Here is a 13,388-nt window from a genome sequence, read left to right on the forward strand (position 1 = left end):
TTAACTATTTGACCTTTAGTCTCATGAGCCATTGTTTTTTAATACGTTTGTTAAAATTCTTTGTTAGTCTAGTTTCTACAAGGTACTGGGTCTTTGTGTTCCTACTCTTTTATGTGACTATGATAGAGTATCTCATTATCCCCAAATACTAAGTATACATGAAAGAAAAGTTTTATATTGTATTTGAAGATTAATGAAATTAATTGGAAAAGTCTACTAGAACGACTAGTAGAGAACTGAGTGATTTTACTGAAAAGACATTTGCAGTTTAATAACATCTGCTTTCACTATTTTATTTCATTGGGTTTAAAAACGTAAATTTTATGGGATGCACATTTATAATGATTGTATGTTTTATTCTCATGTTTCATTTGAAATGATTTGTTTGCTTGTTTAGAATCATTTTATTCTTCTGAGCATAAATCTAATTTTGAAAATTATTTTCAGACCATTAAAAATCTCTACTGAAGACTTTGGCAGACTTTGGTTATCCTTTGCAAATGATGTGAAGCAAAATGTAAAAATGTCAGAATCTCAAGCTGCTCTGCCTTCTGCCCTAAAGACCCTGCAACAGAAGCTGAGACTTCATATTGTTGACGTTATAGGTTGGTACAGTTATAAAAAGGCAGCCCTGTGTTTGTGGGGGCTTTCTCACAGTCGGAGCACCCACTAACTCTGACGAGCGTCAGGTTTCTTAGAGCTGTGTTCCCTGTTAGGAGAAACTTTCCAATGAGTGTGTTGTTCAGACTAAGTTAAAAAATGTAAAATTTGTGTTTTATTGCAGACAATGAAGGGCTGTTGGCCTGTCAGCTGCTCCCATCCATGCCCTGCCTGCTGCATTTCCGAGTTCATGCTGATGTACTAGCCCTGTGGTTCAGATCCTCCTGCTCTGCTCTTCCCGACTATGTACTGTATCAGTGTCAAAAAGTGATGGAGGGGTCCTAGCAGAAGCTCTGCTCATGTTTTCTCCATCACAATAAAAGGTTTACACAGATAAAGTTATTTACCAAAGTAAAAAGAACTCATGGTACTTCTAATGAAAATGGGGATTATTATGAGTTGTGGTTTTATGTGTCTTACGATTCCTGGTCAAGAAGGATCCCCAAGAAGCTGTATCCTTAACCTTTTACTCAGGACTGTACAGTATGTTTGGGTCCAAAAAAAGTGACCTAAGCTAATGTTATAAACTGCTAATGATTTATATATCACTTAGTGTAGAGGGATTGAAAATATTTATTTTATTATAAATAATTTTATAGCAGATTTCCTCTAGTGCTAGCTGATTTGTAGTACAGCCAAGTCTTAGTTGTCTGCGATAAGGGAGAGGAGACAAAATTGCTATACCAAACCTAATTCATGTTTGGCTTTGGAATGCAGTGTATCCTTTTTGGTGGGCAAATCAGTACTTTCAGTTATGTTTTGCTTAGATCCGTGCTGAACTAAGTTGGTATAGCCCACACTGGCATTTGTAGGGAATCCATGAGCATGCTGGAAATAGGGGGGAACCAATCTGTGATAAAATGTTTTTATTATATAGAATTTGTTACACATAATTCTATATAATTTGACTGTAAAATTTGTTTTCCAACTGCATTTATTTTTAAAATTCAAGGTGAATCACTGTATTCTTATTTTAAAAACTCAGAGCCATTTATTAAATATTACAGAAACAAAACCCGTAAGAGCACACAGTACCAAAGCAGGCAGATATAAAAGGACTTTTGAGTTATGGCGAATATCTTAGTTACCACTTAAGTTCTTTTGGCCAGTTTAAATTTGGGGCTTAGATAAATGGCAGAGCCGTCCTTCCTGGCCTTTGAAGCCACTGGTACTCAATGGATATAGCCGAAGCAGTGACTGTCTTGAAGTATACCATACAGGTTCCTCAGTAAAATATGTCCTTTTCATCTTATAGTTGTGCCTATTTGGCCTCTGTCAGAACTGTTAACCAGTAAAAGAAGATATTAAGCTTAGTGAATGATGGACCAAAATATTGAGATTTTACATTAATATTAAAAACTGAAATAGTATTTTACAAAACCTTATGGTGCTGTGGGAAATATTTATTATTTCACTTTTTCTGAAACTTCACCATGGAGACTATTCAGTAATGTAGTTTTAAGTCATTGCAGTTAATACTCTGGTTAATTGGTACTGTTTATCACCATGGTCAGGAATTCTGGTTTTAGGTTATGTCATTAATCATAGCTGATAAAGATACTAAGGGGCTTCCCCATAGCTGATAGATTTCATTAGTCATTTGTGTCTTAGAGTATTCCCCTCAAAAAACAAAGACAGTGTTTTTTTTTCATGATTAACTTTAAATTACTCATTTTAAATTGTAACATCTTGTTAATTTCATTCTTTTAAAAACATATGGTAAAACCTTGCTACAAGAATAATGATAAGTGACTGGAATTTCCTGCAGTGATTCCTCCTTTCGAGTAGAAAATCGGACGACTCCTCAAGCTCCCAACAGTGTTGTGGTGAAGGGAATGTGCTGACTCCGGGGGGTGTGGTGGACACTGGTGGGGTGGGCTCATTAGCTTTCCTTTTATTCCTACCTCTGTCAGCAGCATCCCTCCCCTCAGCTCCTTAGCTGATTCTGCTGTTACTCAGACAAAGAGAGGAAGTCCCTTCTCACTTTGCAAAAAAGAATGCAGTGTTGTGGCAGAGGAGGTGCTCCAGTTTTTGTGTGTCCTTCCTTCCATGTGTTGGCACGGCCACTGAGCCTGAATCAGGTGTGGAGCAGTGGGTGTAAGACGCCTAGCAAGCAGATGGACAGCTGTCTGGGAGAGATTCCAGTGAGCTTGTCTGCTGCTTTGTTACAGAGTGTGTTCATGAGTGGCGTCAGCAGTTGTCGCGATAGATGTGCTTGGTGTACAGAGCCTTCCATGGTGGAAGATGTGTAATGGGAGGTTTAGGGCTGGGAACGTGATTTTGGGGTCAGCCAAAGGGAATATGGTGTCACTTGTGTTCTTTCTGAACCTTCTAAATAAAAAGCAACGTGACAGGGTTTCTAACTGAAATGTTTAGCAGAATGTTTACAATTTTTATATTTTTATAATTTCAAAAACAAGCAACTAATAGAAAAAAGTAGATTTTAAAGAACTTCAGTTTATATTCTGCCTAAACTCAATGTTTTGAATTCTAAATCAGGTATCACCAAGTTTTTTTGAATTGTAGGATATGTAACTAAAAAATAGGGAGAATGATTTTTGTGAGTGGACTCATTCTCTTTGCGTTATAGTTGCAATTTAGTTGAGTGAATGGAGCAACATCTAGGGCAGGAGCTGTGGTGGGGATGCTCCGTGGTGAGTTCTGGGCTAGGCATCTTTGCTGAGAATGGAGATGGCAGCAAGTGTGAATCTGGGGGAGAATCAAGGGTAGCCTTATGAGCAGGTGGAGCAGAAAGGGTCGAGCTCCTGGCCAAATGGTCCCTGTGGAGGCAGGCAGATCAGAGACTCCGAGCAGGATAGGATCCTTCTAGAGAAACTGCCTGTGGGAGTTAAGCGGCGATTAGAGCATTGATGTGCTCAGCTTGCCAAGCACATTGTATGCTCTGCAGAGAAGCCTTATTTTAAACAATATTCTGCCACTTAACCAAAACAGTTATGGTCAAAGTGCAGTATTTTGTTTTTTCGTTTTATTTTATGTCGTTAACATTTTAAAATATTAAGCTATTGGCCTTATATTATTATGGATAGATGTGGTCGTTGTGTCATGATTGTGAGCCACTGAAGGTGTACTGAATCTATTCACGTGTCTTTAAGGTGTTTTGCTGTGTTAAGATTTTAACATGGGAAAAATGCAAGTGAATAACAACAGGCATTGATTACCTTACTTTGGAGTTGAATTCTGTAATTTGAAAAGTTCAGTTAAACATGTAATAAATACAAAGAAATCTATACTTTTTTTTGGTCTATGTATTCTTTATTATCTAAATAGCTGAATAATAAGTAATACTATTTAAGCAGTAATTTGATAGGCATTACCAAAAAAAGAGCAGAAGTAATTGGTGTGGGGTGGAAAGAATAATTTACTCATTACAACCCCAAAGAATCTGGTCTAATTGGTTAAAAGTAAAGATCCTGATATTCCTGTATCATGTTCACAGAGAGAACTTTGTGGGCCTTCAGCAGGTTAGAGTGTGGACTAATCCTCAGATGCCTGCCCATGTCCCCAGCTTGCATCCAAGCTGACCAGAGCATTCAAAGCAGTGTGTTCTCCTTCTCTAATGCCTCAAGATGCAGGAAACACAGTAAACCTGTCGGAAACTCAGTGACCAGAGAGGGAGTCTCCTGGCCGTCTCTGCACTATGTATCCTAATACACAGCCAGATCAGAAATGGGGTTTAAACCTCACTGACTTACACCTCTTGTTGGCTGTAATTATAGTATAACAGGAAAAAAGTTTTGAGACTTGACCCATTTTGGGGGGACTGATGAAAAAAGATACTTCAGTGCACCACACCCACTGTAGTAATTGAAAAGAAGAGGTTTGTTGAAAGGTAGGAGTGGCCTGCAGCCAAATGGGCCAGGGTTAATGGTTGTATGATAGTTTCTTGTTTATTTGTATGCATACTGAGAGACTGAGCTTTTTATGATTAGGACCATGTGTGTTTTTTTATTGTAAAAATATATATAACAGAATATTTGCCATTTCAATCTTCTTCTCCCACAAGAATAACAGTTTTTTTAATTAACTGGCTGACATACCTCCATAACACTTGGTCCCCTATAATTGACTTCCTCTTCATATAACTGATTTTTTTTAATGTACAAATATATATAACAAAACATTTGCCATTTCAGCATTTTTTACATGTACAGTTCAGTGACGTGAATTCTGCTCATCATTTTGTGCAGCCATCACCACTATCTCTTCCCAGATTTTTGTCATCACCCTCAACAGAAACTCAGCATGTGTATATTTTTTTGTCCTTTTGCCTGGTACATGATAGGCACTCAGTTATTAATCAATGACTGGAGAGACCTGGCCACCCAAAGTCAGTGATCCTGCAATTCTTTTTTTAATTTCCCAGAAGTAAAGAACAGCCATCTGGTGGTTTTATTTTTTTAAATGCACTGGCCATTTAATGGTGCCCACGTGCCCAGCACTGTGGCTCCCAACATCCAGAATTACAGGGGAAAGTCAGTACAGAAAAGGCTCTTGAGAAAAACCATTGCAAGAAAGGAAATGAGCGCCACTAAAAGTGTCCTATACGCTTAAAAAAAGGGAACTAAAAAAAGGGCTGCATTTTTCAAAAGCTTTAAAAAAAAGGACTACTTCAAGGGTCTCTCTGCTTGGCCCGTAGTGCTTCGAGGGCCCACGTGGCATAGCGGTGGGGGCCCCGCTGTGCCCACCCCCTTTGCTGCACAGGCGGAAGTGAACTGACCACGCACCTAGAGCTCTTGCACACTGCCCTCCACCATCAAGCTCTGGTCAGTGAACGCACAGGAGTGGCAGGGGACGAGCACACTCCTCTTTTCTGGGCTCCGGCAGGGCGTGGTCTGCCCCACAGAAAGTGCGAAGGCCATCTGTTCATCATGGGGATGTGCAGGGAAGGATTCGCGTTCACTCTACATACACTCTATGTCCCATTTATCCTGAATACAGCTCTCTACCCCCCTCCCTGCCCCCAGTTGCCAATATGCGGCCCTCCTGGGGCTGGGCAGCCTCAACGAAATCGAAATCGTGGCGCATGGGCGACTCCTCCCCGCAGGCCTGGTCAAGACGGCGGGGCTTCTTCTCTGTGGCGGCGCTGCCCTAAATGTATAGCTCCACGAGCACCTTGGTGGGCTGCTTCTCCATCTTCTCGGGCACGCAGTGGCCCAGCAGCCAGCCCACGAGGTCTTGCGCGTGGTGGTGGTGGGGGCGGGGGCCAGCATGAGCCAGGGGCGGCTGGGCTGGTTCTCGCGCCCCAATAGGCCAACGTCAGCAATGGTCTGGATCTTCATCATCGCCTGCAGCACCTTCATGGCCTTGCCCAGCAGGCCGACCAGCGAGAGCCGCAGCTACGAGGGCTTGGCAATCAGCAGCCACCGCCGGAGGCCCTGGGTGAAGGGCACGACCTCCGGCGCCAGTCGCTGGGGTGCGTGGTCCCACGAGGAGGCCGCGGGTGGGTCATGGTAGATCCAGTCCAGCATGCCCAGCTTGCGCACCAGCTGGATGCCTCCTTCATGCTGGTCCAGGGCCGGAAGGGAATTTTGGTGGCCTCGAAGTGCAGGAGGGACTCCCAGGGCTGTCACCGGGCCAGCAGCAGCCAGGTGAGCAGGGTCTTGCAGTGGTAGATGAAGATGGCGTTCGCTGGTCGGGCACCCAGGCACAGGGCCTGGCCCCGCTGGTTGTACACCCACAGGATTCAGGGGATAATGAGCTCGTAGGTGTCCTGCCTGAAGCACTGCGAGATGGCTAGGAGCTAAATGTATGTGTATGTGTAGTAGAGGCCCTCGGGCCACGTGGATGGGCACCAGCACTCTCTCAGCCTTAGCTACACTGGTGCAAGCTGCTGCAGGATGGAGGTGGGTGGCACAGTCCGATATCAGCTGGGAGTCTGGGAAACAAAATCAGTCAAAAAGGGTATGTGGTGATGGTTGAACAACATGATGAACATAATTAATGTCACTGAACTGTACAAGTGAAGACTGCCCATTGTAGAAATGGCAAATGCTTTGTTACTGGACCTCTACTTTCTCCAAGGCGTCTGGTCTAGTTTATAGATATAAATCAGCAGAAGGAGTTTCTAATGAAAGTAACTTATGCCAGTTTGTACCAGATGGGAGACAGGAAGCATGACTGCTGGATGAGACCTCTACCAGCCTGAAAGGTGTCCTAGGGTGAAATCACCACAAAGTTATGGTAAAGCAAGAAGAAAGATTTTATTCAATAGATGTTCAGAGAGGCAAAAGTGGGAATGGACCAGCATGCTGCCAGAGCTGTGTCTGTCCGAGTCTGAGGAATGTTACAGAATCATCAATATATATTAACATTACAAATGGGTAAAATCATTGAAAGCTTCACCTGTTCACAGATTTGTTCAAAACGGCTGAATCACCATGCCCTACATTTTGAACTGTCTTTCTTAATAATCTTTGGTACACGTTTCAGTAGCGACAGTCAGGAGGGTCTTCACTGGTCCAACAAATCTTACTACTCACTAAACACTAATAGAAAAACATAAGAATGGAAAGTATGTGGGTCTTTTGTGCTCTGTTTATGATTTGTTTATGTGAAAGAGTCCATAAAAGATATTTTTACAAGATTGTTCTAGCTGTTGTTTTTATACCACAGGGCCTAGTTGATGTGTCATTTTGAGTCCTTGTGAGTCCGTAAGAGTCCAGCTCCAGCTGGGTAACATTCTTTTTACTCAAGGATGGGGATAATAGCTGCAGTTTTATCTTCTAAATCAAAGTTATGTCATAAGATTTTGCCATGTCATTTAAGAGATACTCTCTGCAAATGCAATGTGATTACAGATGATATTACAATGGGGGTGACTTTTTTGTATTATGATGTTGTTGTTGTTAGTTGCCATCCAGTCCATTCCGACTCATGTGACTCCCTTGTGCAGAGTAGAACTGCTCCGCAGGATTTTCAAGGCTGTGACCTTTCTGAAGTAGATCGCTAGGCCTGTCTTCTGAGGAGCTTCTGGGTGGGTGTGAAGCGCAAACCTTTTGGCTAGTAGTCAAGTGCTTAGATGTCTCTTAAGTTTTATTGACCTAAAGAACTTGTACTAGGACAGAAAGCAGTGGACATTTGATCAAGGAAGTTAAAGATAGAGAGCTAGTGAGTATGATAAAGTAGCCTTACCAGCTAAATCAGCATCATGTATTTCTTTAGAAAAGTGAGCACTATGATAATGAGAGGGACACCTATACTTTAATAACATCAACAGTATTAGGAAAGCTTGAAAGGAACAGGCCGTCTGGGATAAAGCTGCAGGAAGGTTTGAGTTACTTAAAAGGAAATGTGTTTTGTACGCATCGCACAGAAAACTTTTTATGGTAGGTGCATGGATTCAAGGTAGGAGGGCACCCAAAAGGTAAGTCCCAGAAGACCCTGAGAACTTAAGGATTGTGGCTCCACACAGAGAAGATGAGGCTGGGGGTGGAGAGAGTACAGATGATATCAAACATCATGAGTTTCCTGGAGCACCTTTAAAGCTGAGGAAATTGAAGATTTTTACCAACTTTTGCAGTCTGAAATTGATCTAACGTATATTCATAATTACTGGTGATTGGAATGTGAAAGCTGGAAACGCATCAGCTGTGGGAAAATATGGCCCTGATGATAGAAACGATGCCAGAGATTACACGATAGAATTTTGCCAGACAAATGACTGATTTTTTTCAACAACATTAACTGCAACTATAAAAACATACACGTAGATGTAACCAGTTGGAAAACACAGGAATCAAATCAACTACATCTGTGGAAAGAGACCATGGAAAAGCTCAATATCATCAGTCAGAACAAGGCCAGGGACCAAATGCGGAACAGACCATCAATTGCTCCTATGCAACTTCAAGTTGAAGCTGAAGAAAATTGAAACAAGTCCACGAGAGCCAAAATACAACCTTGAGTATATCTCACCTGAATTTAGAGACCACCTCAGGAATAGATTCGACGCATTGATACTAATGACTGAAGACCAGACGAGTTGTGGTGTGACATCAAGGACATCATATATGAAGAACGCAAAGGGTCATTCAAAAGACAGGAAAGAAAGAAAAGACCAAAATGAATGTCAGAAGAGACTCTGAAACGTGTTCTTGAATGTAGAGTAGCTAAAACGAATGGAAGAAATGATGAAGTAAAAGAGCTGAACAGAAGATTTCAAAGGGCAGCTCAAGAAGACAAAGTAAAGTATTATAATGAAATGTGCACAGACCTGGAGTTAGAAAACCAAAAGGGAAGCATACACTTGGCATTTTTCAAGCTGAAAGAACTGAAGAAAAAATTCAAGCCTTGAGTTGCAATATTGAAGGATTCTATGGGCAAAATGTTGACTATGCAAGAAGCCTCAAAAGAAGATGGAAGGAATACACAGTCATTGTACCAGAAAGAATTGGTTGACGTTTAACCATTTCAGGAGGTAGCGTGTGATCAAGAACCCATGGTACTGAAGGAGGAAGTCTAAGCTGCACTGAAGGCACTGGTGAAAAACAAGGCTCCAGGAATTGACAGAATATCGACTGAGATGTTTCAACAAACGGATACTATGCTGGAATCACTCACTCGTCTATGCCAAGAAATTTGGAAGACAGCTACCTGGGCAACCTACTGGAAGAAATTCATATTTGTGCTCATTCCAAAGAACAGTGATCCAACAGAATGTGGAAATTATCGAACAATATCATTAATATCACATGCAAGTAAAATTTTGCTGAAGATAATTAAAAAAATGTGCAGTAGTACATCAACAGGGAACTGCCAGAAGAGGACGTGGAATGAGGGATATTATTGCTGATGTCAGATGGATCTTGGCTGAAAGCAGAGAATACCAGAAAGATGTTTACCTGTGTTTTATTGACCATGCAAAGGCATTCAAACTATGTGGATCATAAGAAATGAAAAATAACGTAGCAAAGAGTGAGAATTCCACAACACTTAATTGTGCTCATGCAGAACCTGTACATAGAACAAGCAGTCGTTCAAACAGAACAAGGGGATACTGTGTGGTTTAAAATCAGGAAAGGTGTGTATTACGGTTGTATCCTTTCAGAATACTTATTCAATCTGTATGCTGAACAAATAATCTGAGAATCTGGACTATATGAAGAAGAATGTGGCATCAGGATTGGAGGAAGACTCATTAACAACCTTTGATATGCAGAAGATATAACCTTGCTTGCTGAAAGTTAAGAGGAACTTGAAGCACTTACTGATGAAGATCAAAGACTACAGCCTTCAGTATGGCTTACACCTCAACATAAAGAAAACAAAAATCCTCACAACTGGACCAATAAGCAACATCATGATAAAAGGAGGAAATATTGAAGTTGTTAGGAATTTCATTTTACTTGGATTCACAATCAATGCCCATAGAAGCAGCAGTCAAGAAATCAAACGACATATTGCATTAGGCAAATCTGCTGCAAAAGACTTCTTTGAAGTGTTGAAAAGCAAGAATGTCATTTGAGGACTAGGGTGTACCTGACCCAAGCCATGGTATTTTCTGTTGCCTCATATGCATGTGAAAGCTGAACAGTGAATAAGGAAGACCATAGAAGAATTAATGCCTTTGAATATGGTGTTGATGAAGAATATTAAATATGCCATGGGCTGCCAGAAGAACAAACGCATCTGTCTTGGAAGAAATAGAGCCAGATTGCTCCTTAGAAGGGAGGATGGTGAGACTTTGTCTTACATAATTTGGACATGTTACCAGGAGAGACCAGTTGCTGGAAAATGACATCATGCTGGGTAAAGTAGAGGGTCAACGAAAAAGGGGAAGACCCTCACTGAGATAGGTTGACATAGTGGCTGCAACGATGGGTTCAAACATAGCAACAATTCTGAGGATGGTGCAGGACTGAGCAGTGTTTTGTTTTATTGCACATAGGGTTGCTGTGAGTTGGAACCGGTTCAGTGGCACCTAACAACAACAACAACATTCCTTATATGACAAGTAGAAAGGGTGGACTGGATATTTAAGGAATGGAGACAAGGCATATATATTCTTAGCAGAAGGCATTTGGTCTGAATTTCTACCACATAATTTAGTGAAGGTAAGGGCAAAACCAGTGGCTGGAACAAGCTGGTTCCCGTTGATGACAGATATCAAGGTATGAGAATTTAATTTTTTCCCCATCTTACTTGACTGATTAATGGTTGATTGGATTAGACAGAACAGCTATTGTGAGTTACAGGAAAGATGAAATGATTTAAACCCAAATATTTGACCAATCTTTATCTGCAGTTAGAGAATATGTATATCCCAGAACCCTGAAGTACCTAGGTTTTTATATGTAAAGAAAGAGGGGCTAAAAGTGATTGTGGCAATATTAGGCCCTAGCCTCTTGTTGTTTATAAAGACCTGTAACAGAGAGTACTTGGCAGGTCGAAGCACTTGCCAGAATCACTTAACAGCACTAAATTAGACTATAAAGGATTTCTCTGATATTAACTTTCTTATGGATTCAGATTTTGTGGAAGATGATTAGGACATTGAATATTACTTGCATTTCCTATGATAGCTGCCACCATAAATAAAAGAGGGCTAATTGGGAATATCTGAATTGCAATAGTTTCTTAAACTTTTTATTATAAAAAATTCAAACATATACAAAATAGAGAGTATTATAATGAAACCCATGTACCATCATCCAGCTTCAACAACTATAAACATTCTGCCAGTCCTGTTTCTTCTATACCTCCCCAGACCCTGCCCCCTACTTGATTGTTTCTTATGGTTCTTCTATTTGCATACATTGCAATGTACAAATCTTAACTGTTTAACTTCACCAAATAGATACACCCATATAACTCACATCCCTCTCAAGCTTTGAAACATTTCCATTATCCCAGAAAGTTTGTCTTATCCCTTCCCAGTCAACTGCTGTGTCCCATCATCCCACTGTCCTGAGGAAACTGCTGTTGTGATTTTTCCCCCCACTATAGGTGGCATAGTGGTTAAGAGCTACAGCTCCTAACCAAAAGGTCGACCATTTGAATCCACCAGCCCCTCCTTGGAAACTCTATGGGGCAGTTCTGCTCTGTCCTATAGGGTCACTATGAGTTGGACTTGACTCAACAGCAATGGATTTGTTGTTGTTGTTTTTTTTTTTTATAGATTAGCTTTGCCTGTTCTAGAACTTCATATAAATGGAATTATTCAGGATGTACTGTTTTATGTCTAGCTTTTTTTTTTTTTTTTTGGTCAATGTTATGTCTCTGAGATTCATCCATGTTGTTGTGTTTATCGGTTATTGTGGAAAGACTGGGAAACTTGAAAGGGACTGTATGCAGAGTAGATGTGGGACCACAATTAGGTAGATGTGATGTTGATGTGACATGAGGAGTGTAGGTGAAATATTCCTTGCCCTGAGATGTGTCACATTGATGAGTTAACACACATTTTCTCCACCCACTAATGCATCTCCAGCATCGAGAACAAATTTAAATGACATGAGCAAAACACAGAAAGGTTGAGTTACAGAAAATAACATGAGTTGGGAACAGAATTGAGAGGGATGCAGGAATTTGTGGTCAGGAAGAACAGGGAGCCACTTGAAATGATTGTAGCAGACTCAACCATCTTGATCTTTGATACTTTCATCATACAGGTGTGGTATTGTGTTCAGTCTGGCCAATGTCAAAGGCGGTGACTTTCAGACTTTTTGATGGTAACCCAGAGTAAAAAATACTTTGTATACCATGACTCAGTTCACACATTATGTATGTCACAAAAATGAAAATTGCATGAAACAACACTTAACCATACTCAGTGCTATGTACTTTGGTATTTTCTATTCTAATCTATTCCATTAAAAAAAAAAAAAAAGCCAGTTGCAACCCATTACAGTGATTTCATGACCCAGTGACGGGTTGTGACTTGCAGTTTGAAAAACACTAATGTGGGTGATAATTCCCGGAGTGAGTCTCAATTTAGAGATAAACTCCTCATTATTTTCTCCCAGAACAATTCAAATCCTACAGTCCTGCAACATCTTAATTGTTGCTATGCTGGCATCCCTCCTGGACAAAATGTGAGAAACAGGAATATTTATGGAGTTACTTATTAGTGGACGTCAGATGGACCATTACTGTTTCACAATTTTTGGTAGGTATGTTATAAAGTGTATAATTAATATGCTTTTCAATGCATTGGAATGCCAGTGCCCCAGGATTGGTATATATGTTTCTTAGGGGGAATAATACTGGAATGAGGTACAGGTGCCCTTTCTCCAAAAGTGGGTCTGTCACTTTGTTTTTCCCACTCCAAATGTAATTTTTAAAGCCCGTTCTGTTCATTGTTGTATTTTTCACAAGACTTAGCTTGTTCCTCTACTTGATGACACTAATGGTATTGCTAAGGGGAGTCTGTCCTTAGTTATGAACACTTCCTTTATTAGGCTGGGTCCAGAGCAGCCTTTATTCTGGGATTAATTTATCGCTACTGAAGCAACACCCTCCTGAGGATTCTACCCAGTATACTATATCTACATTGTCAGAGCATATAGCCATTGCATGGTACACGTTCTCACTTTTCATCTTCATTTAGTCTTATTCTACAAATAACTATCTATGTAATGATTACACCAGTCCTTATGAATATCATTCTCCAGTACATTCTTTTTTTTTTAATTGTGCTTTAAGTGAAAGTTTACAGTTCAAGTTAGTTTCTCATACAAAAATTTATAAACACATTGTTATGTGACCCT

General features: G+C 40.6%; 1 protein-coding gene and 1 pseudogene across 3 annotated transcripts in view; one reads left to right on the plus strand and one right to left on the minus strand.

The window, feature by feature from the left end:
* Window positions 1-4,334, plus strand: part of AP4E1 (adaptor related protein complex 4 subunit epsilon 1) — a 93,604-nt gene extending 89,270 nt beyond the window's left edge. For all 3 annotated transcript variants that reach the window (XM_023732474.1, XM_004377659.2, XM_023732475.1), the window contains 2 exons: window positions 448-605; window positions 785-4,334. In XM_023732474.1, the coding sequence (XP_023588242.1) occupies window positions 448-605; window positions 785-945 (319 nt within the window). In that variant the 3' untranslated portion in view covers window positions 946-4,334. The remainder of the gene's footprint in view (window positions 1-447; window positions 606-784) is intronic.
* A 1,435-nt stretch (window positions 4,335-5,769) lies between these two features.
* Window positions 5,770-10,816, minus strand: LOC101340824 (uncharacterized; annotated as a pseudogene).
* Window positions 10,817-13,388: the final 2,572 nt, after the last annotated feature.

This window comes from Trichechus manatus, unplaced genomic scaffold, assembly GCF_000243295.1.
Source record: "Trichechus manatus latirostris isolate Lorelei unplaced genomic scaffold, TriManLat1.0 scaffold00052, whole genome shotgun sequence".
Taxonomy (NCBI): Eukaryota; Metazoa; Chordata; class Mammalia; order Sirenia; family Trichechidae; genus Trichechus; species Trichechus manatus.